This window comes from Dipodomys spectabilis, unplaced genomic scaffold (genome assembly GCF_019054845.1).
Source record: "Dipodomys spectabilis isolate Male_0828 unplaced genomic scaffold, ASM1905484v1 ptg000215l, whole genome shotgun sequence".
NCBI lineage: Eukaryota > Metazoa > Chordata > Mammalia > Rodentia > Heteromyidae > Dipodomys > Dipodomys spectabilis.
In genome coordinates this window covers 9479661-9505547 of record NW_024870892.1, presented here as the reverse complement: position 1 = coordinate 9505547, position 25887 = coordinate 9479661, and the positions used below count along the sequence as shown (strand labels likewise).

General features: G+C 54.2%; 1 protein-coding gene across 10 annotated transcripts in view; it reads right to left on the bottom strand.

Annotated features, from left to right (window-relative positions):
- Window positions 1-25274, bottom strand: part of Tcf3 (transcription factor 3) — a 30746-nt gene extending 5472 nt beyond the window's left edge. For 3 of the 10 annotated variants that reach the window (XM_042697146.1, XM_042697151.1, XM_042697153.1), the window contains exons 1-16: window positions 25132-25273; window positions 22859-22987; window positions 19554-19626; window positions 10297-10370; window positions 10056-10134; window positions 8227-8294; window positions 7284-7419; window positions 6407-6459; window positions 4879-4978; window positions 4649-4806; window positions 4428-4551; window positions 4047-4105; window positions 3878-3956; window positions 2830-2903; window positions 2315-2473; window positions 2111-2234 (exon numbers count right to left, since the gene is read on the bottom strand). In XM_042697146.1, the coding sequence (XP_042553080.1) occupies window positions 2111-2234; window positions 2315-2473; window positions 2830-2903; window positions 3878-3956; window positions 4047-4105; window positions 4428-4551; window positions 4649-4806; window positions 4879-4978; window positions 6407-6459; window positions 7284-7419; window positions 8227-8294; window positions 10056-10134; window positions 10297-10370; window positions 19554-19626; window positions 22859-22930 (1432 nt within the window). In that variant the 5' untranslated portion in view covers window positions 22931-22987; window positions 25132-25273. Of the gene's footprint in view, window positions 1-2110; window positions 2235-2314; window positions 2474-2829; window positions 2904-3877; window positions 3957-4046; window positions 4106-4427; window positions 4552-4648; window positions 4807-4878; window positions 4979-6406; window positions 6460-7283; window positions 7420-8226; window positions 8295-10055; window positions 10135-10296; window positions 10371-19553; window positions 19627-22858; window positions 22988-25131 lie in introns of all 10 variants that reach the window. The other 7 variants (XM_042697147.1, XM_042697155.1, XM_042697149.1 and 4 more) reach the window with 5 other exon arrangements.
- Window positions 25275-25887: the final 613 nt, after the last annotated feature.

The following is a 25887-nucleotide window of genomic DNA, read 5'->3' as shown; positions in this document are numbered from 1 at the left end:
GCGCTTGCCTTGCATGCCTGAGGCCCTGGGTTCCATTCCTTAGCACCACATAAACAAAAAGAAAAAAGCCAGAAGTGGCGCTGTGGCTCAAGTGGTAGAGCGCTAGCCTTGAGGTGAAGAGCTGAGGGACAGTACCCAGGCCCAGAGTTCAGGCCCCATGACTGGACCCCCCCACCCCCCCAAAAAAAAAAAAAAAGCTCAGGGACAGCGCCCAGGCCCAGAGTTCAAGCCCCACAAATGAAAATCAATCAATCAATAAAATAAAAGTAATGAATCCCTCACAAAAAATTTACCAGACCTAATAGGAGTCAGGAGGCATGGCTCAAGTGGTAGAGTACTAGTTTAGCAAGTATGAAGCTCTTGAATTCCAACCCAGTGTAGCAAACATATATATTGTTTATATATATTTAATTTTGCTTCCAAAAAAGCTGGGAACAGTAGCTCATACCTGTAATCCAAGCTACTTGCAAACTGTGAGAACTATAGTGCAAGGTTTGCTAGGGCAAAAAGTCAGGGTAACCCCACCTCAACAAGCCAGGCAAGGTAGAGCAAGTCTGGAATCCCAGCTATATGGTAGATAGGATGATTGAGACTAGGCCAGACTAGGCCAAAACTTGAGACCCTATTAAAAAAAAAAAAACTAAACCAAAGGATAGGGCTCATCTGGTACAGTACCTACCTAAGCTGAGTTCAATCCCTAGTGCTGACAACCCTCCCACAAACCTAGAAAGGCAAAAGCACAGTCTGGGGTTTCTCCGTCACATGGAACTCAAATGCAGTTGGCAAAGTGTTGAGTCTGGAACCTGCCTGGGATTCAACAGTAAAAGTGAAAAAAGGCTGGGCACCAGTGGCTCACGCCTGTAATCCTAGGTACTCAGGAGGCTGAAATCCGAGGATCGCAGTTCAAAGCCAACCTGGGCAGGAAAGTCTGTGAGACTCTTTTTCTTTTTTGGGTCAAGTCGTGGGGCCTGAACTCTGGGCCTGGGCGCTGTCCCTCAGCTCTTCAGCTCAAGGCTAGCGCTCTACCACTTGAGCCACAGCGCCACTTCTGGCTTTTTTTCTTTTTGCTTATGTGGTGCTGAGGAATCGAACCCAGGGCCTCAGGCATGCAAGGGAAGCCCCCTACCACTGAGCCACCTTCCCAGCCCTGAGATTCTTAACTCCAATAAAAACCACTAGAAAACCAGAAGTGGTGCTGTGGCTCAAGCGGTAGAGCGCTTGCTTTGAGCTGAGAGTATACAGACAGCGCCCAAGCCCAGAGTTCAAGCCTCATGACCGATCAAAAAAAAAGGTGAAGAAAGGAAAGACCTGATGCCTGTGGAAGACAGCCACTGCTGATACCAGGGGTCAGGACCTCTAGGATTCAGTGTACTGGTCAGTACCAGCACCCTGGCCCCCACCCACTCCATACCAGTAGTTTTACAAGCCAGGAGGACAACCACCAAGTCCCCAGCATCAGATCACATCCACCAGATGGCGCCCTTGAGTACAGACAGTCCAGCTCACAGGCTTCCAAATCCTCCCCGTAGCCCCAAAGCCTTGTTCCCTTCCTGCCTCCTGTCCTTCCTCGGTCTAGCCATACAGGTTGTCTAGATGCTCCTGTCCAGGTCCTGAGTGTCTTGGCCTAGGTTGCCTCCCATGGTACTTGCCTACTTTCTCCTCCCAAGGCTCTGCTGAGGAGCCTGAAAGAGGGTAGGCCTGACTCCCCCACTCCATCCTTTTCCCTTGACGCCTGTCCTGTAACCTCTAGAAGGGGGTGCCACTGTGCCAATGTTTCAGTCACCAGTGGTGACAATAGTGCCAAGTACACAGCGGGTACCTTCTATGTGTCTAAGAGACTCAATGAAGGATGCCTGTAGTCAGCAGGCCCCAAGGTGCTCCCGAGGGATTTAAGTCTCTGAGAATCTTTTTTGTGGCTGGCACCTGCCCTGGGTTCCCTCCCCATGGGACCAGTTCCTACCAAACCGCTAGTATCCAGAGCCTCCCACCCCACAGCTGGCCCCAGAGGCCATGGGTTTGGCAGGTGGTCACAGCCCTTGTCTTGGATGGAACTGGTGCTCGGATAGTCCCAAGTCCCCTAGTAACAATGGGACAGATGGGAAGGACTTACCACTGTATGAGTCAGGTGGCCGGGAAAGGTCAGGGAGGGCTCCAGGCTGGCTGGGGAGGGCTGCATGGTTGTGCAAGAGGCTGGCATTGCCTACAAGACCATCCTCAGAGTGGTTGCCCCCAACCTGCAGTGGTAGGGACAGGTCAAGGAACACAGAGGTCCCACCTTCCACCCAGCCCAGCCCACCTCTGACCCAATGCTTACCAGGCCAGTGTGCCGCCCACCCAATGACATGGGGCCTGTGAAGCCTGTGGCCAGGGTTCCGTGGCTGGGTAATAGCCCATGCATGTCACCAGCTGTACCCACAGCGTGGCTGCGGAGTACATGGATGGCCTCGTCCAGGTGGTCTTCCATCTTGCTCTGCTGTGGGGTTGACATGAGTGGGCAGTGAGGGGCCTAGCCACAGGGACTAGAAAGCACACATGCACACATTCCGGGCCGGGCATGACTCAGTGGCATAAGGCCATGAATTTGCCCCCCAGCACTGCAAAAAGAAAACCAAAACCCCAAACCAAGCCAAAACACTGATTTGCACACGAGCAGCAGGTGGCCCCCACTCCCCCGCCCCCCTCCAGAAACCATGTGCTTCAGGAGGCTCAGCCATGTGTCACCTGCCATGGCCCTCACTTTTGAGAAGGTCTAGTCTCAGTCTGTCTTATCAAGGGGCACTTGCCCACTGGCCTTATTGGTCATAGGACACATGCTTGTAGGACACTCACCAGGCCATGGAGACCGCCATCGTAGCTGGGCGATAAGGCACCAGGGCCTCCTGCACGGGGCCACTGTGACGTCCCTGAAGGGAGGTGGCACATGAAACAAGACAGGCAAGGTGGGCACATGAAAACGCACAAATGGCTCGATACCCTCAAAGGGACACTTAGCACCCCTGAACTGGAAAGCCACTCTCCACCCAGCTTCAGATGAGTTCTGCCTGTTCCCTGGGGAGCCCAGGGACAGGTTTGGTTCTGGACTCAATTTAATTCCCTTCTGTCCTGCTCTGCCACAGGCAACTGCTCTGGGGGTCCCCAAAATGCCAGGGATAAGCAGGAACTAGGAATATTTTATTCTCGTACTAGTACTAGGGCTTGAACTCAGAGCCTGGGCAACATCCCTGAGCTTTTTTGCTCAAGGCTGGTGCTCTACCACTTGAGTGACATCTCCATGTCCAGCTCATTGGAAAGAAGTCTTAACAGATTTTCCTGTCTGGACTGGCTTCAAACTGCGATCCTCAGACCTCAGGCTCCTCATTAGCTAGGATTATAGGCATGCAGGTGTGAGCCATTTGCGCCTGTCTTGGGGGGGGGGGGGGGGGAGGGATGGCGTGCAGGAGGTGTATTTTTAATCCATCAAGTCTAAGTCTTCCAAAAACCTTGTTTTCTACTTCTCTTTGCCCCCAAGTCTGCATCTCTACTCAACAGAGACCAGATGATCTACCCTTTGGCCAGTATAGGCCACAGGCCAGTATAGGCCACAGACCAGCCAGGTAGGCAATGATGACAGGTACACATTGGGGGAGGGGACATCTGTCCTTACATGAACCTCAGGGCTCCTGCAGTGTGAGCTGTGGGTCCTGTCTCCCAGTCTTTGTTTGCACTGCCTTAACCTGGCTGGACTCTACTTTTATCTGGCTAGTGCTGCCTCCCCAAGGAAGTCTCCAGAAATGCAAGAGAACACGAGCCCATAGCAAGCTTTGTCTGTCCTACTCCCAGAGTCCTCTAAGCCTGTCCACCATCCAAGCCTGGGCACAGCCCTGTGCCCCCTACATACCTGCCAGGCCCTGAGGAGAGCCCACAGGTGTTGAGGGGCTAGGCGAGAAGTTATTGCTGGAGTGGTCCGGAGAGTAGATCTGCAGTGGCAGATTACACACACAGGTAGTCAGGAATACCAAGGGGATTGCTGCCTATCTCCACCCATCCCTGCCCAGGGCCCTGCTTACCGAGGCCAGTGCCTTCCCCAGGGCGTCCCCGGAGCTGCCGGCTGTGGTCCCTCGGGGGCCTGGGGAAGAAGTAAAGCCTGGTCCATGCCTGGCCTGACATCCTCCCACCCTCCTGGAGACCAGGGAGCTGGAACTGCTTCTAGGTTCTACCCAACACTGCTTGTGGGAGTAGGCCGGGTTGAACAAGATCTCCTCTATACCCCGTCCACCTGTGGAGTGGGAAGCCCAATGGGCTGTTTCCATGACATCATAGGCCAGCACACCAGGGTGGCTAGACAAGGATGAAGCCCATGGCAGGACGTGATGATAACCCTGGGGTACAGTACATGCTGTCTCCATGGGCCCCTACTGAGTGCCCCTGTGTCCCAGGAGTGGCCATACCCAAGAGGCTGTCACTGCCAGGCGGTGTGTGGCTGGAGGTGCTACCATAGGCACTGGGGGCTGATGGAAAGCTGGAGACAGCTGGGAGCCCACCGTTGACTTCTCCTCCATGCAGCTGGTAGCCCTGAAGTGAGATGGGGGAGGGGGAGAGGTAAGGATCGGCAGAGGGCCAACTGGGAGCTGTGCAGCCTGCCGCCCCCTGGCTGCTGCCCAGGACCTACCATGCGTTCGTGCTGGTGCAGGCTACCAAAGCTGCCACTACCGCTCGCAGAGCTGCTGCCTGGCACCAGGGGCAGGGGGGATGAGCCACCCAACATGGGCCCAAAGCCTGCCTGGCCAGGGGCGCTCCAGAGCTCCGCGGAGGGGTGCACACTGCCATCTGCACAAAATGGGACAGTGAGTGGGGGTGGAGGACCTCACCTAACCCCCACACCTAGTGAGTCCCACCTACCTGCCACATAGAAGGGGGCTGGGTAGGCACTGCCAGTGGTCTTGGCTGAGGGGTAGGCGGCGTCTCTGCTGTAGTCGTCACCTGAGCTGGGTGGGTATACCTGAATAGCAGGAGACGATGCAGTAGGGGTAAGGACACATGGACCATGGTCCCCATGGTTTCCCTGTTCTTTCCCATGCAACCCTGCCTCGGCCACCTCCCAGCTCTAGACTACAGTGCTGATGGCATCCTCATTTCCTCTCTACCTTTTTTTTGTCAGTTGTGGGACTTGCTCAGGGCCCAGGTGCTGTCCCTGAACTCTTTTTAAGGCTAGCTAGCACTCTACCACTTTGAGTAACAGCTCCACTTCCTGTTTTCTGGTGGTTAATTGGAGATAAGAGTCTCATGGCCTTTCCTGCCGAGGCTGGCTTTGAACTGCAATCTTTAGATCTCAGCCTCCTGAGTAGCCAGGATTACAGGTGTAAGCCACCAGGACCTGGCTACCACACCTTTTTTTGTACTCTGATCTCCTGCTTCCTGCCCATCAAATTCTAGCTTCCTACATTTGAGACTGGCCTTGCCCACAAGTGCCTTATCCTTTCTTCATCCAGCAAACCTATTGACCTCAAGTCCTAGTTCCAATGTCTTTGGCTCTTCTTTGTTTCTGTTTAGAATTCACCAGTGTGGGACCTCCCTTGAGATCCTGCTTAGACATAAGATGCTGGGCCTCAGAGCAGTTACAGCACATGGAGGCCCACAGTCAGCACCAGTTCTGACCAGCTGGTGCTGCCTGTAAACAGGCTGTGCCTGATGGGACAGTGTGGGGATCCACTGCTAATGCCTGTTCTGGCAAAGAACTGGACCTAACAGGGCAGAGTAAGGTTCTGCTGCTGCTGCCTGCTCTGACAAAGTGGAGAGGTGACGAATGTCAGCTGGGGGCTCTCAGCTCTACCTCTCCTCCAGGGCCATGTAAGTTTCCTGACCCCAGTCTTCATGCTGGATGATTGTACATGAGTCCCTCCTGTAGGCCTGATTGTGTCCCTTGACCCATCACCTAACACCAAACCCAGCCCCAGCCCAGTGATATCTCCCCCAAGGGAATCTCCCCCAAGGTTCCTTATGAGTATGGTCAGCCCTAGGGTGCACGTGGCTGGCTAGTGGGCCTAGAGCCTCCCGGTGGCCAGTGTGGGGGCCAGGGTGGTGTTGAGCAGCTGGGAAATCTACCAAATTGTCTTTTCTTCCAGTGCGATTAAATCGTAGGAGTGCGGTGCTGCAAGCCGAGGGCTCAGCACCATCTGCTGGGCCTGGCAGCCGGCCAACTACCAAGCAGTGAGTGGGGAAGTGGGGACCAGGAGACCACAGTCCCTCACCAGGACCTGCCTGGCCTAGCTTGCTGGCCTGAAGGATTTCCTGGACTCCTGTCCACACAGAGCCTGTGAGGAGCGCCCCCCAAACCCACCAGTCTAGTATCCTCAGGGTGTGTATGGCCTTGAGCTTGAAGGGCGCTGAGCCTCAGGGCACAAGAGGCAGTCCCCATCCCACCACTCACCGAGGAGGGAAGACCAGGCGGAACCTTCCGGACCTTCTTGGGCTGTGTGTCTATTAGAAGTGAGAGCCGTTAGTGGTGTCACTACCCTCCCTACCTGCCCTGGTATGGCCAGTGCCCTGTGCTCTGGGGACTCTACCGGAGGGAGGCGGGCTGCAGAAGCAGTCTCACTACATACCAGAGGGCCTTGAAACTCCCACTAAGGAGCACCACTGACCTCTGAGGGTCACCAAGTGCAAGTAAGTACTGAGGAGTCAGGAGGTAAGTTTCTTACATCAAGATGAGGTACTCAATATTGGGCCTCCCTTCTTGGAAGACAGTGCTAGCCAATGCCATCTCAACCACCTGGCAGCTGGCCTCAGGGTTCAGAGGGCATGTGGAAATCCAGTCCCCAACCCACAGGGCAGCAGAGCCGGTGCCACCCCCGGCCACCTCATGTTGCTCCGGTCTGTGGGGAGCTTGTCACCTCTGTGCTTTCTTTCCCTTTGGCCACTTGGTTGTTCAAAATGCCCAAACATAGTTCTGAAGGGCTGAACCCCAGCTGGGCAGCTGAGCTCCGTTCAGGGGAACAGGACAGTGAAAATCAAGTGCATCTAAACAGAAATGTGTGAAAACCAGAGTGTGTGTCGGTCCACAGCCATGTGACCAGAGGCTCCTGGGACCAACAGCTTGGTTTTTATGCGGACTCTGGGAACCAGAACTGTCTGAACCATGAAGCCCTGCTATATTTCCCTTTCTGGTTTGCAGTCTCTCCCTCTGCTCTCGTTTGGAGTCCGACAGGACCTGGGAGGTGGACTATGGGTACTGACCCCATCTTCATCTAGGACTACGGGAAGGCATCTGTTCCCTCACAGCCTCCTCTGTCCCTCTCCTGACTCACCCAGAGTGCTGTCCGCAGCTCTCCGCCGAGGGTTGCTGGAGTACGAGGAGTAACACTGGGAGCTGCCCTTGATGCCACAGGGGGACAGTGGCCCCCCAGGGCTGCTGAGGCCCAGCTCACTTGGGAGGAAGCCACCCTGAGAGGGAAAGGGACAAGATACTGGGCTTGGCTGGTGTCCAGCCCCCACGCAGCCCTCCTAAAACCCACCAACCAATTACAGAGGTCAATGTCACTGGGACACACAGGTCAATTGTGACCCTTGGGGCACAGGGCTCTTACTTGCAGGACATCTGCCCTGCTTTTGTTCTAACTGTGTTGCAGCAGCCCGGCACTTCCTCGAGAGGAAGCCCAGCGGAAGTGGCTGCCAGCCGGGAACACATGCACTGGGCACTAGTGTGTGCAGGTGCCTTTAGGGCAGTGAGAGCTGCTGCTTCGTCCAGGCCTTTTTCTTAACCCATGCCTGTGCTGGCAGGGAGCTGACAGGGACTAGGTTTTCTTTCTGGCCACTGAGGTCTGCCCTGGGCTGCTGTGCCATCCTGTAGGCAGCCTCTGTTCTCAGCTGAACCTGAGCCTGGAGGGACTCAGTGAGCAGCAAGAGCCTGGGGACTGTGAGACCCAGAACCGAGTTTTACTAATATCATAGGTGGCCTTCGAGGAGGTCCTGGGTCCTCTTCGAATCCTGAACCTGCTGCTCCTAGGGAAATGTGGGCGCCTTTATACCCACTGATATAACAGGAGCAGCTGCTACTCCTCTGGCTCAGGTACAGTGCACATAGAGGGAGCTATTGGAACAGCACTTGAGACCAGGAGACTGGCCACTGAGGCTGATCACTAACCCTGGTGGCCTCTTGGGGTGGGAAGTAAGCACAGACTGACCCGAGTGATCATGCTGGAGATCACCCCACACTCCCACCACGGCTACAGGTGCCCCACAACCACTCACCTGAGTCAGACCACCGACCCCCGAGTCTCTCCCAAAGGTGGCATAGGCATTCCGCTCACCGCCCTTGCCTGGAGGGATGCAAGAAAGCACTGGAGCACACCCTAAGAAGGGTCCAACCAGGCCCTTGCACATGCCTGTATGCAGCAGGGCCCTTGGAGACAGGCAGACAAGGATGGGTTTCCCAGCTGAGTGTGGTCTAAGTCAACCTGGAGCTTGCTGAGGTGACTGACCTTGGATAACCCTGGCCCTTCCTGGGCTGAAGTTTCTGGAGGTGCTGGGCTTATAGCACCCAATCTGCTCTAAGGGTGAGCCTGGGGTGGAGGGTGAGGTCCCCAGCAGGGGAATTGTGAGGAGCCTGTGAGGCCCAGGGCTCAGCTTCCCAGAGTTACAGCAAGCAGCCTATCTTGCCCAGCTCATGGCTTGCCCAACAGGGCAACAAAACAGCTCAGCCTTACATAAATCAGGGTCAGCTTGAAAACCCACACCCAAGCTGTGGTGAGCCATGAGTACAGCCCAGCAATACTGATTGCAACCAGTTGGTAAGGAGGAACAAGTGAGGAACTAGAGTGGTTCAAGTAGTAGAGCATCAGCTATGGATGGAAAAGCTGCGTTAGAGTACAAGGCCCTGGGTTCAACCCCAGCAACAGCATGAAACAGAGAGATGGGCCACGCACGCTGGTGGCTCACGCCTGTAATCCCGGATACTCAGGAGGCTGAAATCTAAGGATCATAGTCCCAAGCCAGCCTAGGCAAAGCCCACAAAGGAGCTGTGGCTCAAGTGGTAGACTGTCGGTGATAAGGCTAAAGGACAGTGTCCTTGTCCTGAGTTCAAACCACAAGTTTCTTGTCTTTTTTTGGTGGCAGGTCTTGCCATGGAACCATGATCCTCCTGACTCCTGAGTGCCGGGGTGACGTGTGCACCTCCCTACCTAGCTCCCAGTTTGAGAGTAATTACAGTTAAGGTTTCTCAAACAAGGGCTGCTGGGGCCCGGTGTCCACTCTCTCTGGGTGCACCAGTGACCCTGGGGCAGTGGGGATGAGGGAGACCCCCCAGTGCCCCATACACCATGGCCGACTCCATTCTGCTGGGAGAACATGGGGGCTGAAGTCACTTGTGGCTGTAGGGACTGGGATAGGTAGGCGAGGCAAGACTTAGCTGGGCTTAGGATTCTGCTGACCTCAAGCCACCCGGATGGGATCAGCCCAGCAGCTCTGCCACCCTCATGAAACAGGATGCCCGAGGGAGAGGCCAGCGGAAGGAAGCACAAGAAGGGAACCCAGTGTTCCTCTCAACAGGTGTGGAGGCCACCCAGGCTGAGGGCAACCCTTACCTTCCTCTCTAGGAAATGGGGCTTGGGCTCTTGGTGGCAGGTGCTCAGCTGCACCTTACATCCCCAAGACTCACTGTTCAGTTGGACCCATGCTTTCAAGCCAAGGCTGCCTATCACGTCAGCCCAGGGAAAGCACTGCACTCTCAGAGCCCTCCGTTTCCCCACTGGCCATTAATACTAAGCTCCCTGGTTCACACTCAGCGCTCAGACCCAGACACACATCTTGGTACTTCTGCAGCCTACCCTCCAACTCCACGGTCCCAAGTGGAAGGGCAGCCCCTTGTGTCAGCTACTCTAGCTGAGAAAGAGAGGCCTCAGTGGGGCTGGCGAGCAGAGGGAGCCTCACCGCCTCCCACCTTAAAGGTTCTGGCAGACTCTATCCTATAGGTGGAAACAGGCTGAAGAGGACCTGCAGAGCAGCGCCCAGGCAGGGTGGGTAAGAACTCACGCCCAGGCAGGGAGTGCTGTCCATCTGCCTCAGCACTTACGTGCACTCACCTCCAAGCCCAGGGCCCAGGAATGTTGACGAAGAGAGGCTGCTGTGGGAGTCGCTGAAGTGGGCGCCTTCGCTGTAGGTCTACAGGATATGGGTCTGGTGAGGGTGGGGGTCTCCAGGCAACGGGGCCACCCCACACAACAGGGTACCTGGCAAATGTAGCCAGTCCCCCTTGAACCCGAGTTTTCTCATTCCCTGCCCAAGGGGGCGCCTAGGGTGTCAGGCCTTGCAGGGGCTTCTCACCCTGCTGGGGTCGAAGGAGGGATTGTTCTGGTCATTGGTGTTCCAGGAGCCAGAGCTGGGCCGGTCCTCAAGACCTGGGAAGCAGGAAGGAGAATCAGGGTCCCTCAGTCCGTAACTAGCTTCAACTCGCATCTCAGTTTGGGGAGAAGCTTGCTAAGTTCAGAAGAGCTTATAAACCCTAGCCAGTGTCAGTGCCACAGCCAGTGCCAATACCAGTAACAATGTCAAGGTCCTGGGCACACAGGACTCAGTGCCCATACCAGTCTGCAGCTCAGTAACACTTATGCCCGTTGACTCTGCTACCAAACTCCTGCCCTTCTGTCAAAGCCCCAGCCACTGTGACCACTCTGGGTAGATTCCTCAGGCTTTACTCTGACCAGGTCGTGGGGCCTGAACTCTGGGGCTAGGCGCTGTCCCTCAGCTCTTCAGCTCTACTACTTGAACCACAGTGCCACTTTTGGCTTTTTCTGCTTATGTGGTGCTGAGGAATCAAACTCAGGGCCTCATGAATACAAGGAAAGCTCTCTACCACTGAGCCACCTTCCCAGCCCACTCTGACCAGTTTTGTGTCAGGCATGTTCTCTTCTAACCTTTTGAGATGGGAAAGTGGGGGCGCTGTTGACACAAAGACACTGAGGACTGCCCACGAGGTGGGGGGCTGGTGGCAAGAGACAGGGCCTGCTTGGAGGAGAGCACATGGAGGGATCTCAGCCTGCTCCTGTAGCTTAGCCTTGAGACCAGGGCCTGCAGTATGGCAGGGGTTAACCCGCCGGGGGATAAGGACCTTGTCCTGAGAGGCAGGGCAAGGCAGGGTGGGGCTCTTTATCTCCCCCACCATGCATACAGGAAACTAACTACCCAGGACTCCAGAATGTTGTTCACAGGCAGCCTGCGAGGCTCCTTCGGGGCCAGGTGTCCTATCCCAGAGAGGGCTACAGAGCTCAGCTCTTGGAATAGGAGCAGAATACCCCTACCTGGCCACATGGCTGGGTTGCGACTCAGTTTCCCATCTGTATGTGTGGGCTATGACCCAGTCCAACTGGAGGCCCCGGCGGCACCACCCCCTCGCACTGCACACCAGTGGCTCCCGCACCGCCCTCCACTCTCCCTCCCCTGCTCCCCACACCAGAAACTTCTTTCAAATCACATCTTTCTATTTCCGTGCCTTTGTGTTAATCATTCTCCCTGGAGAACTGGTGTTTAATTGCTGTCTAATTTGCATAATTATGCATATTAATCTCAACTCAATGAATATTCATACATCATTTAGATTTTTGTTTCTAAATCAAAATTTTCCAATGTGATTTTGGGTATGGGGCTAGGATGTTGCCTTGGCATGTTGTGGGGGGGGGGGGGGGAGAAGGGGAGTAAACGGGAAGCAGTCTCATGGGCTCTGGGAATACCACTGTCACATGTCACCTAGCCTAGGGTATCTGGACCTTACCTGGGGTCCTAATAAGGTAGTAGTTGGTGGGCTGAGCACCTTGGGCCTGCCTGTGCCCCCTCCCATCCCACTGGCTGACACCCCCACCCACACCCAGATGGGCTCCCACCCCATGGACACCAATGATGTACCCTCAGAGGCTCCAGGACCCTCAAGTGGCAAATTATGGTACTCCTCCCGAAGACAGCTGGCAGGGCATGACTGAACAGCATTCAAACTCAGCACCCAAGGGGCCTGGCAATGATGAGGGGGTTCCCAGATGGCCCCAAACAGAATGGAGTTCTACTCTGCCTTTCCTGGAGCCCCCTGGATTGGCCCTTGGCCCTCCCTTTCTAGAAAGAACAAAAATAGCAAGGCCCCTCCCCCACACCATTAATAGTTATTAAAATTCTCCCACTGATTAATTATGCATTTTAATAACCCAATCATGAATATTCATAACAGCACATACTTGTCTACTAATTAAAACGTACTAATAGAATAAGAAGTTGCCATAGGGGTGTAATTTTTATGATTCCTTTTCTTTACACTGGAGGTGCAGTATGGAAGAGTGAGGCTGGGCAAGGGCCAGGGTGCACACAGGAGGCAATGGGCCTTGCCCACATCTGCCCAGGGCTCAACAATCTCAGCCAAGGAGGAGGCTGGCGCACCCACTGACCAGGGAGCTGTAATAGCTCCATGCACGGCAGAGAAGCCTTGGCTACTCTGGCTTGGTATCAGGGAGGGAGGGGCTTACTCAAGTCTCCACCAATCTGGTTAGGGCCCTGTGGCTTATGTGCCCATTCCCATTCTCCTTCAGAGCTTGGCAATCCTTCGTCACTGAACCAAGTCTCCCCTTGTTTGATCATGTTTGTAAAACAAGTTTTCCTGGCACAGAGTCCAGGCCCGCCATGCCTGCAGTTCCTCAGCCACCATGGTGGATAGGAGGTCTCTGCTATCCACCCACTCACTGTGAGGATGGGTGGCCAGTGTAAATGAGGGGTGCTAGCTCATTAATCCTTACACTTCAGTACCAGGGGCTCAGGTGAAACCCCCAGGAGGTTCATCACTCCTCATTCGTATGGTCTCAAAACAGTCTGACACAACCTGCATGCAGCAAAGGCCTCAGGTAGCTTGACTGAAACAAAACCTGGTTGTCCTCCCTCCCTCCAACACCTGCTCATAGCGCCCACGGCCCTTAGGGTGAAGACCAAACTGACTTCATTTCTCTCTTCTTTTCCTCATGTGAATTGGGACCCGTGCCTCCTGCCACATGGTCTACACATCTTCAGGGATATCACCTTGACATCCTCGCATAGCTGAGCACTCTGTGTCCCATCTCACGTGTGATCTAAGACAGAGGCCCTAACTGGCTCCACAAACATTCATTTCACTCAGAGGTAACAACCATGTCTCCAAGAGAACATGCCATGACAACAAATTTCCACCTGCAGACACATGAAGCTATGAAAAGCTTCACAGGTGGCCAGCGGGACCAGGGAAAGAACCTCCAGTTTTACATGGTTTAAACTAGTGGAAAACCTCTGTGTGGCCAGTGATCTTGGTATCAGAGGTATTTCGCGAAAGACAGAACACAGTTAAACTCAATATTCTAAGGCTCTTCATTGGGGCATCAGCCAAGCTGGCATGGAAAATACTCAAAAACACCTCTACCTGCACTGAGCACAGACAGATATTTCTTCTGACTCTTGTTCCCACTGATGTAGTACTACAACTGTATATAGAGTGTGAACATACACCAGGTATTAAGACTATGGGAGGTGTGCAGGATCTGGGTAAATGTGATGCCAGGCTGCACGAGGGGTTTGGACATTGTTATCTGTGGAGCTCCTAGAACTACCCCATGTATACTAAGGAAGATTATGATCACCACCTTCTTATTCCAGGACCACACTCAGAACTGAACAATTCCTCAGCATCAACTGTTAGCTGGTGCTCAGTGTGACTTCAGAGCAGCAACAGTCTCTGTGCCTAGCAGCTCGTTCACTGCCTCCTCTTAACTTCAGTTTTTTTTTTTTTGCCAATCCTGGGGCTTGAACTCAGGGCCTGGGTACTGTCCCAGAGCTTCTTTTGCTCAAGGCTAGCACTCTACTACTTGAGCCACAGTGCCACTTCTGGCCTTTTCTGTTTATGTGGTGCTGAGGAATGGAATCCAGGGCTTCATGCATACTAGGCAAGTACTCTACTGCTAAGCCACATTCCTGGCCCTCAATCTCTATTTTTGGGGGCCCAGTACTAAGGGCCTCATGCTTTGGGGATTAGCTTGCTTCTCACAGCTAGTGCTTTTACCACTTGAGCCATACCTCCCACCCTGCTTTTTACTGGTAACTGGAGATGGAATCTCTTGAACTTTTCTGTGTGGGCTAGCCTCAAACTCTGATCCTTTCCAGGTCTCAACTTTCCCGAGTACCTAGGATTGATTATATGCTTGGGCAAACAGCACTGAATTCCAAGTTTCTTTTTGTTTCTTCTCTTTTTTTTATAGGGGAGAGGAATGAGGGACAGGGAGGATATCTGGAATTCAGGACCTTGGGCTCTGGCTTAGCTTTCTTACTCATGGCTAGCATTCTACCACTTAAGCTGTGTCTCCAGTCCTTAATTATAATCTGGAGGATCTAGAATGCTGGTCTACCACCTGGTCTGTCTCCTCTGGGACCTATTTCTGGCCTCCTGGAAATATAGCTTGAATTTAGCATGAATCCGGGGAGGCCTGCTTGTAACCTTTTAGGCAGGGCAATTGTTAATTGCTGTGTATCTCAGTTCAGAGAGAAGTGCTGTCAGGGGTGAGGACACACTCCTACCCAGCCTCTCGCTCATTTTCTGCCCCTTTGTGCTACAACACAAAGCTTATTTTCCATCTGTACAATTCCTTTTCCTTTTTAAAGTAAGTTCTCATTACATACCTATGCTGGTCTTGAATTCATAACCCTTTGCCTCCCAAATACTGATATCTATACTTAGGCCAGTGGGTCCCTCAGCCTGAGCAAGAATACCTGGAGTTTGGGGCTGGGGAGGAGAAGAGAAGGAAGAGGCTGCAATCACTCTTGGAGCATCCAGGGTGACAGAGGTCAGGTCCCTGCTAAGTCTTCAGAGAAGAAACCCCAGCCTGAAGGCCTCCCTAATACACAGAAACTGTCCAAGTGTGAGGGTCTATTAAGCCCATAAATAATAACTGAGGGAAACATGGCTGCCAGCTACAGAAGCTGCCCTGCTATCAGTGCTGCAAATATCAGATAGGTGACCTCAAGATAACAGAAAGATTCCCCCTAATGCTGGACCTCTGAACACAAGTTTGCAGGCAACCTGAGGCTCTGCCTGAGGTATTCTCAAGGGCGAGAAACACTGAACAGGAAAGATAATGGTGAGTTCCAGGTCAGCCTGGACCACACAGTGCGACCAGGTCTCAAAAATAGCTGAAGGGGCTGGGTGCCGGTGGCCTGTAATCCTAGCTACTCAGGAGGCTAAGATCTGAGGACTGCAGTTCAAAGCCAGCCTGGGCAGGAAAGCCCGTGAGACTCTTATCTCCAATAAAACTACCAGAAAACTGGAAGTGGCGCTGTGGCTCAAGTGGTAGAGCGCTAGCCTTGAGCTTAAGAGCTGAGGGACAGCGCTCAGGCCCTGAGTTCAAGCCCCATGACCGACAACACCCCCCACCACACACACAAAAAAATAGCTGAGGACACTGGGTTCAATCTCCACTACCAAAAAAGGCCCTCTCCCCTAAGCTGAGCACTCCAATCTCTCAAACAACTTGACTCAAGAAGAAGAAAAAAATTTAGTCTAGTGTCTGTCATTCAACAAAACTCTGCATTATTGTAGCCAGTGGGATAGGACTAGGTGGTCCTCAGAGGAAAGCTTCCAACCCTCAGCACCTCGGTTACCAAACAGGAGAGAGCTAGCAAATGAGGCCTTCAATTCTCAGTCCACAAAGAAGGAAGAAAAAAAACTTTAAGCAGGAGGAGGTAAGATAAAAAGTAGAAGAGAAGAAAGACATCGATGGATACGTATTGATTCCTTGTGAAGCAGGTTCCTTGGAGGGCCAATCAATAAAATAGATAACACAGGAGGCAGCAAAGCAAGGACAAAGGGACGGGAGGAAAACTCAGTGTTGGGACTGGACTCAGGCTGCCTCCTGGGGCTTAGGCAAAATGACAGGCCACTGACTTTGTGCCATGAAAGTCACCCACACCAGAACATTTTCAAACAAGGCTTACATGGCTTCTGTGAGAATTCTTGCTTGGGGCAAGTGGAAGGAAAACCCAAAATTTCAGCAGCAAACACCTCTCCTTTGGCTGGCATGGTGGACCCCACTTCTCAGAGGTTGTTCTAAGCGAGGAGAGGCACAGCAGAGAGGAACACAGCCCCCGGGAAGCTGTGGCTGGTGGCTGAGCTGCAGCTTCTGGGAGCAGACATTCTCAGAGGGGGCCACGCATAAGATGCTCTGCTTGATAAAGGAGAGAGCCTCAGGACCCAGAGAGGGAACCCAGAGACAGACCCTAGATGTGGCGCTGCCCATTACTCTTGTGTGGATCAGTGGGGTCAGGAGAATCCTGAATGTGATAAAGATGGACAGACAGACAGGCCTATCTGGAATTGACAGCCAGTGTCAGGCTAGCCAAGAGGGTGGAGAAGGCCTGCTCTTAGCAGGTCAACTGCCACTTGCGTGGGGTGGGTTCCTGTGGTCAACCCTGCCACCAAGATCTAGAAACAGCAACTGAGGTCACAGGATGCAGAAAGCATGGCGCTGGGCGGAGCACAAGGACAGGGCAAAGTTAACCAAGGCAAAAGTGCAAAGGCTAAGGGATGCCAGGGGCACCAGGTAGAAAGAAGGAGGAAAGCCTAGAAGGCATCACGGAAAATGTAAAGCTACCCACACCCAATCCTCTCTGTAAATGTGATCAAGGGAGACTTCCCTGAGGGCTGGGAAGGTGGCTCAGTGGTAGAGTGCTTGCCTTGCATGCACCAGGCCCTGGGTTCAATTCCTCAGGACCACATAAGCAGAAAAAGCTGGACGTGGCTCTGTGGCTCAAGTGATACAGAGTGCTAGCTTTGAGCTGAAGAGCTGAGGGACAGCGCCCAGGCCCAGAGTTCAGGCCCCACGACCAGAAAAAAAAAAAAAAACTTCCCTGAGTTTATTCTGATGATTAACTTCTGAACCTTGATACTTGTTTCCTTTGCGCTACCCCACCTAATTAGCATGTTGAGGACTATGATTGGTTCTACACAAATCAACAAGAGTCATTCTAGGTGGGGATCAGGACACTACTGGGAGGCAGTATTAGACAGCTGGAATGAAACTGGAGTTTCATTATCCCTTCTATTATAGCAGGGATCACTGCAACTTTGAATTCAACCTGGGAACACTGGGAGTTCTTAGGTCATGGCTCAAGGATAGTACAATATATGCAATGCTTAGGAAATAGCGATGTACATTCAACCTGTGAGCACTGGGAGTTCTTAGGCCATGACCCAGGCATAATACAATACATGTAATGCTTAGGAAACAGCCATGTACACTGATCCTTAAAGAGCTGATCCCTCAGCAATAAGAGGGAACCTCCATTTGCACAGGCTGGGGGGAGGGTGAGGAGTGATAGATGGGGAGACCATTCTGAGGAACAAGCACAATGCCAGTTTTATCCACAGGGATAAAACCACACAGAACATCAGCCTGCATACATATGTAATACCAGGCAGTGACCACTTCATCCTTGCATGCGTCTTGCTATATGGCAGATGCACAGGCTGCCACCCTGGGCACATGGGCCCTCTCCATATGCATCTCTGCATCTTCTTGCAACTATGACTTTAAAATGCTTGCTAGAAAAAAAAAAAAAAGTTGATTGACTCTAAAATAAGGGCTCAAATGAGTAAGGGGAAATTCACCCAGGGAATGGCCCAGGAAGCTAAGATAGTTGCTCACCACCCACTGGTGGACCACCAAGGCCCTCTCTGGGGTTCTTGGTTCCGTGGAGTGGCAGCCGGTGGGGAGAGGCCTGAGAGTGGGCAACCCCAGCCCTCTCATGTCCACAGACCTGCTACATTCTCTGTGAATGGGGCAGATGATCCTTCTGAAGACAAGAAAACCTAGGATTGTAAAAGCGACATCATCTGGCAAGTGATAGGCCTGTCTGGTACACATTTGTGAGAAGAATGTGTCTCAGGTCTCTGTGTCCCTGATGCCCTTGGAGCTACTGGCATTACCTGCTACAACTGTACAATGGGGAGGGGAGGGCAAGATGAAGACTACTATATCTGTACCTCCACAGCAAGAAATGAACCTGACATGCCTCCCCAGACCCTGACGCATGAGGCCAAAGGTCAAGAGTGGGCAGAGCAGAGTGGACAGGAACCATGAAAACCAACTTGCAATGTCCACAGGGTCCAGTTCTGCCAGCCAGCCAGGGCCCAGTGAGCAATAGTCTCAGGCCTAGGGACCTATGTCTGCACTGTGGCTCTGCAAACTGGAGATGCTGGCCTTGGCTGCACATCTAGGAAGGGCTAGAGGGTAGATGGACAGTGGATGAGGACTGAAGCCTCCACTTCTCCCTCCATGCTCAGGGTGGACAGTGGCCTAACCCTGTCTGAGGCTAGAAGCCTCAGTCTAATGGTGTTGGGGGCTGCTTCTGTGGCAGTGGGGGCCTGTGGGGATTTCCATGTCTCTAGGAGTCCTGACCAGCTCCACAGTCACTTCCTCAACAGAAGGGAAGGCCAGCAGGCCAGGGGCTGAGGGCCTTCCTTTGGGGGTGGAGTGTGCAAATAAATTCAAACCCCTGTCCTAGGGCCACAGCTTATAGGTCACTCCCCAATGGGCCTCAGAGGTCACCATAAGACAGAGCTTGTTCTATCTAGGGCTGAGAAGGACACATCTGGGGAGGCCCGATTCTAAGCCCCTAGTAAGACACTCAAGGGCATGAAGACAGCCAGATGCACTGGCAACTAGCATCTGCCCAACCTCCCCACCAAGCCCTGCCCACAGCCAGGGTGGGTTCCAATCTGAAGGATGACCTCTGCCCTACACCCTCCATGGCTTTCCACAGTCTCAGGAACAAAGACCCAAGGCACCTACTGTGAAGCCCCGGGCCTTCACCAATTGGCCTACCCTAGTCATCCCATCCCATCATCCCAGGGCTCCCTCTGCCCTCTTGAGCCTACTTCCCACAGCTATTAGCTCCCTTCCTCTGCTCTTGGGCTCTGGATACTTTCCCCAGCTTTGGACCCCTCCAGGCTGGGCAGCCCCAAACCCTTGCTATGCTCAAGACTTGAGCCTGCTGCTCTATCTTGCTGTTCTTGACCAGTCACCGTCAGACAGAGTAACTAACTTGCTCGGACTGGCCTGGGATGTTTCCACTGTTAGTGCTCAAAGGTCTGATCCCAGAGGCCCCCTTGATCCTCAGAAACTAGGGTGGCTCAGCAGTAAGGGGTGGGCATTGTGAGTGTCTAATACCTCCTGGATGCAAATGACAAGGCAGACCAAGCTTCAGCAGGGCTTACAAGGTGGGAAGCTTGGGCGAGCACTTCAGTTTCCCCATGGATAGACTGGACATGACAAGGCCTGAGCCCCATCCACATGTAGACGTGGGCACAGCTTTGTCCCCAGAGGAATTTCACCCAGTCCCAACCCAACTCAGGACAAGATGTGGGGGACACCATGCTCTCAGGCCAGAGTCAATTCTGAATATAGACAGCTAACTTGGGATGCTCTTTGGCTTGCTGTCTCCAATGCCACAAGTGTATATCCTCCCCACTGACCCCCCAGGGGACCTTTTTCCTGCCCTATATGGTCTCTAGCTGACTCTCCACATAGTCTTACCTGAACCTCCAAACTGGGCTCCAGCCAGGGAGGCAGGCCGGCCCTTTCCGTTGGCCACAGGCAGCGGGAACATCTGCAGGAGACAGAGGACAGCAGTGAGGACAGGCTCCAAATACAAGACCATGCTTCTCGGCTCCTTACAGGGGCAGAGCTCAGAGATGCTAGGGACTGAGATGTATACAGGGATATTTGCCCACCATCGACCTGACACCTGAGGCCTGCTATTCCCTGAAGCTGGGTGTACCCCCCGTACCAACAGCCTGGGATAAGGTCACAGCAATCCTGGCTGCTGGCATGCCCTCACACTGCCCACCAGGCCTTCAGGTCCCAGGTTTTTGCTACAGGTTTGTGCTATTAGGTGGGGTGGGAATGGGTCTGAATGTAACCTGTCTAGGCAACAAGCTTTCTAGGCAAGGACTGCAGTTCATGGGCTCCAACAGTGACCTGAAGTTTTCCTTCAGCTTCAACTTAGAAAAGTAAGGTGTTGGTGAACATGTGGAAGAACAAGAGGCTCAGACCTCAAATGCTCAAGCCCGGGCCTATGTAACTGTTGCCGCCTGTGCAGGAACCATGGGTCAGGGTGAAACAGCCCTTATGTGGACTGTATACTCATACCACACCTGATAGGCAGGAATAATAAGGCATAGGTCAGAAGAGGAAACTGACGCTCAAGTCTGGATAGAGCTGGACACTTGACATGAAGTGTCCAACTCTATCTGACGTCCAAATGACACTGCAGTTAGCCCAGACGCCATGGTTATGAGGCTGCCATCTACTGCTCTCAACTCCATATTGGCTCAATCAGACTCAGGGTGCTAAGTCTCTAATGATTAAACAGCTTAGCAGTATTACCTCAAAGACCCACTATCAACAAACCCTTGGGCCACAGGAAAAAAAAAAGTGCATCCCTGCCCTGCTCCATGAGGTTGGCTCTCCAAAGTCACTCCAAGCAGGGCCCAGATGGCTTTAGGGGATGGACAAGGGGTCAAGGCTGCTGGGTAGAGTCAACCCCCATCCCCAAACTCCCAACACCTTTGAGCCAGCTAAGCAGTTGTGGGTCTAGAATCTCCAGGAATTGGACCTGGGAAGCAGATTCCAGTCTCCACTCTCATTCTACACAAGAGGAAACTCAGTCTGGCAAGTGGGGCTGGACACATCTCACTGCTAAGAGGCCAAGCTATACTAAGTTACTCATGGTTTCCACCTGGTCCACATCCTCTCACACTGACACCGCTGGTTTCCCAAGATCAGATCCCAATGGGGAAACTGAGGCTTGCAGCCTTGAGAAAGTGGTTGGTTTCTATTCCCACATGCTTTATCCTTGATTACTAGGGTTACATTGATGTGGTATTTGCCCAGAAGGTACTGGGAACTGTTCCATGAGTTCTGCAAGCTTCCTGATCAGCCCAGACCCACCCTATACCTCTAGGTTTCCTCTCTGGCCAAATGGACTCAGGATGCTGGCTATGTGGGAAGGGCTGCAGACAGACCTGTGCACACTGTAGAGTGCTGGTCACCAATGGCAGAGGGGCCACAGGGCCTCCCCTTTTGCCCTGCCAGTTTGTTCCTCAGGCCCAGGGACAATCCTAGACCCATGAAGAGGGTTTCCAGGACACCCATCCCACTTCCATGTTCTTCGAGCTATTCACTCTTCTCAGACAAGGAAGTTCAAGTCTAGGATCTGATGCTAGTGGGATTCTAACAGAACACGTATATTTTCTCTGTACTTATTTTGAAAGCAGTCTTTCTCTGCTCCTGTGACCCCTGGCCCAAGGAAGAGCTTTCTTTGCTGTGCATGGCTCAAATTAAAGGTCTTGCTCAAACAAATACTTTAACTCCCTGTTGCTAAGGCAAGCAGCATAGGTGGCTGTGGGGGTCCTGAAGAGCAATGGGTGGGGGTAAAGGGCCGTCTCTGCTCTCCCACCAGCACTGTGCGAGACCTAGACGTAGAACACTCAGAGAGGCAAGTTCCTCACTTTCAGACTCTCAGCTGTGCAATGTCTTGGGGAGATAGCTTGGACAAGGGGCTCAGGGCATTTGGATGGAAGACACTGTGGGGCTGACTGCTCCCATGAGGATGAGCCTACACCCTCAAGCTGGTGTGTTCTGGCCCAGTAGGCTGTGACCTGTCAGTTTAACAACACACACACACGCATACAAACTGAATTGTACCTCTGGTTACTCAGCCAAGGAGGCAAAAATAAAACAGCACTTAAAAATACCAGCATGGTCCTTCCGGAACCTCGGCCGCTCTGTCGCGTGGGCTGTTTTTCTGCAGGGTGGCTGGTGCCGTTTCAGTTTGGGGACTTTTGTTTTTGACAGCCTTAGGGGCCCAGGTTGTCAACCAGGAAGGGTTCGATTCAGACTGAAAGTACCTTTCCCCAGCTGTTTCAGACAACATGGAGCTTGGGAGGATGGAGGCAGGATTTAGGGAATTAGCCACATTCAAGTGAGAAAGAAAAAGTCATGGTTCAGGGGTTGATACCTATGGGGGAGATCTTACTGCACAGACTGGTAAACGGAGGGGCCTATGCCTTCCAGAGTCCCACCAGCTCCCAGCTTTTGAGGGAGTTCTGGTTTCTCTGCCTGGCTAGGCCAGTCTGTGCTGGGACTTTTTTCTAAGCCAGCACCATCTCTGAGCTCCATCTACACAGCTGGAAAATGGGCCATTCAGGGCCCCTTTGACCATCTGGGGAGGGTGTCTCTCCCCAACCATGACCTTTACTGTAACTAACCGGGTGTGTGAACGAGGTCCCACCTCCAGGCCCAGCTCTATTCACAAATCCCTACTCACTCACATGGGGTTCATGGCCCATCCACTCCACCCCACCTGCCAGTAAGTGTGACCAATTGAGGAATCACATTGTATCCTCTGCCACAGGCGCAGGGAGTCCTATGCAGGCTGAGGTCCCCAGGGTGGGCTGGCTCAGCACTGAGTCCTCTCTCCTTCTCTGCATCTGTGATGGAGCAAATAGCCCCATTTTAGTTGAAACCCTCAGGCCACAATGGCTCACACAGCCAAGCTAAGGTGGGGCAAGCCCAGCACCCCACCCCCACCCTCAGTCTGTTTCCCCACCTGTAAAGTCATGGATCCATTCTTTGGCTGGGCAAAACCCTCCAGTTATACACCCATGGGACGCGTCAGCCTTTGGAAAAGGAACCCCCCCCAGCTCTACCTAGGGAGCCTTCCATCCAAGTAAGCTGGAGGCCCAACACTTCCAGGCTCACAGATGCTTCTTCCCTCCTAAAAACCTGCCAGTGAACCCTGGAAGCAGGAGGCAGACAGAGAAGGCTGGCTGGCTCACCATACTGAAGTCCAAGAGATCACTCAGTTCCTTGTCCGTGCCCACAGGCGCCATTCTCTGGGACTGGTTCATCCTCCAGCAAGGGCCTGTGCAGGAATTGGGGTGGCTTCCCCAGGTCTAGAGACAGCCCTGTGCAACAAACCCCAAATAGTGGACATATGTAGAGGTGAGCAATATGCACACATGAACAGGAGAAGAAGAAAAAAGTTTCAATAAGTATGACCCAAGAGGATTGTGGGAAATAGGTTAAGTGAGAGTTTGGAGTCTATGAGAGTCCTGAGGGAAGGGGCCAGGGAATCTGGGATGCCCAAAGTGAGAGTTTGGAGTCTATGAGAGTCCTGAGGGAAGGGGACAGGGAATCTGGGATGCCCATTGGGTGCCCTGTTAAGACTATGTGAGAAGCCTGAAAAATGGGAGAGGGGTGTCAAATACAAAAGCCCCCCAGCTCCCTGGGTGACCACTAGAGAAACTAGTCGCACAATTTAAATGGGATGTTAGGCTCCCAGATTCTCATTTCCAACCCTGTCCTGGCTACACCAGTAGCCCAACCCCTAGAGGGGAGGGACAGTCCAGATCCAGCCCCAAGGGAAATTTGCTGGACCCTCCCCTCCCCAAGCAGCTGTCACACCACGGTAAAGACCCTGGCTACCCCCAAATCCAATGAGAAATAAATCTACAAGTCAGAAAGCTGGGAGGTGCCACGCTGTTGGCTTTACAACTTCAAGCAATGAGACTCTGATCAGGGGACCTGCTAAGCTTCCCTTCACACTAACCCCTCCTCCCCCAACCAAGTAAATTCAGTAGAAAAAAAAAAATCCGAGGTTGTTTTATTGTCATGATGTATCCGGCAATTATTTTTAAGCAACTTTGAAAACATCCTTTGCCTCCCCACCTCTAGAGGAGGGGAGGGGGAGGTGGTGTTCCAAGACCAAGGATCCTCCAGGCAGTCCCAAGGGGGCTCCACTTTGGGGTGGGGGAAGGGGTTCCACCTGCCAGGCCCCATCCCACCCTAAAAGAGGGAGTGAGAGCAAGGCCTCCCTTCCCAAAGAACTTTTTCCAGGACTCCCTCGGCAAGGGACCGCCCGAGAACCCGCGAAGGCCGGGGGAGAGGGTGTTTGAGGCGGAGGAAGACCCAACTTCAAAAGCAGAGGAACCCCCCTTTGTTTGCCAACTCCAACACCGGGTGTGAAACGGACGCCCCGTCGCACCCCCTCCCTCGCTCGTGTGTGTGTGTGTGTGTGTGTGTGTGTGTTCCCTCGCTCGTGTGTGTGTGTGTGTGTGTGTGTGTGTGTGTGTGTGTGTGTGTCTCTTTTTATTTTCCTTTTCGGAGGGCGTGTGAAACTTAACTTTTTTTTTTTCGAGTAGTACGAAACCGCACTTTTATGTGGGGTTAGTTGAAACCGATTTTCAGGCCGACTTGGGGGAGGACTGAAACAGGCTTTTTAGAGAAACTAAAGATTTCTGGGGGTATCATAGGACTTTAGGGGGAGGAGACTAGCGGCGGACTTGAGAGGTGTTTGAAAACCACTTGGTTTCATCTTTTATGGGGGGGAGGGGAGGAGGCTCGAGGACCCCCCCCTTTCCCCAGGCAGCCGGTGCGGCCCGGGAACCCTTTGAAGCTTGCCGCGCCACCGCGGTGTCCTCGACCCCGGGCCGCGCCGCGCCCCAGCATTAACGCGGAGCAGATGTTCCCGCCCGGCCCGCCCCCAGCCCCCCAGCGCCGGCCCAGCACCCTAAACGTGCGGTGCGCGCGGTGGCACCTTCCTAAGCGCAGACAAAAGGACCTTCCTCTCCCCCCCCCCACCCCCCGCTACCCCTCCAAACTCCAACCCCAGCTGGGCCCCTCCCTGGAGAAGGGGGTGCCCCGGGATCCCCACGCTGGGGGCTCAGGGAGCCCCCCGCCACGAAGTTGGGAACAACCTCTCTCGGGCGCCCCCCCCCCCGCCCCCCGCACGCCGGCTCCGGGCTGCTCAAAGTTTCCCAAGTGCGGGCGCCGGGGGGCGGCGCGGGGCCCTCCACGTCGGCGGCCCCCCTCCGGCGCGCAAAGTTGGAGAACAATGCCTCCAGGGCCGGCCCGCCGCCCCCGGCCGCCCCGCGGGACGCGCCCCGCTCGGCGCCCGCGGCCCAGGCCCCAGCGCGCCCCGCGTGGGCCCGGCGGGGGGCGGGGGGAGGCGCCGGGGCCAACTTTGCACAAAGCGGCGGGGGTCCCGGGCGCGGCTGCCCGACGTCGCGCGCCGCCCCTGCCCACCCGCCCCGGGTCTCGGCACGCTCACCTGCTCAGCACAGCCCCGCACGCGGAGCACGGGGGGGCGGCGGCATGAACTGGCCCCCCCCCCGGACAAAGGGGCGTCCCGGTCGAGCCCCCGAGGGTCGCGCGTGGGCGGCGGCGGCGGCGCGCGCGCGCGTGGCCCGGGCCCCCTCCTCCCCCCCCCACGCCGCGTCGTTCGGCCCCGCGCGGCCAGCCAGGGAGGTGGGGCAGCGACGTGCGGTGGCCGCGGTGCCTGCCGCCCGCGTCGGGTCCGGGCTCCGCTCCGGCCCGCTACACCCGCAGCCGCCGCCGCCGCTGCCTCATCTTCCTGCGGCGGGAGACATGTTCCGCCCCCCGCCCCGCGCCGCCTGCGGGGCTCCGCCCCGGATAGGGCCCGCCCATGGACAAGTCCCGCCCCCCTACGCACCCCGCCCGGCTGTACGCCAAGGATCCCTCCGCACCGCCGGCGCAGCCCCAAAAGACTCAGACCAGTTCCGATCACCCTCGAAGAAGACCTGAAGCTCTAAATTCTCTTCTGTCTGAGAGTGGGTGCGCCGGTTAGAGATATGACTTCCATGGCGCGGGAAGAGGCAGGGACTATCTCCTTGCGCGGAGGGGTACAAGAGTTGAGCGCATTATTTTTGACGCAAGCGGGAAGAACTGTGAGATTGAAAGATGAGACACAGTAAGAATGACCAATCGGAGGAGGCTAAAGTATGATTGGTGGTATTTTTTAGCCATTCGCGAGAAGGTCCCGCCCCACTTGTTCCCGCCCCAGGCA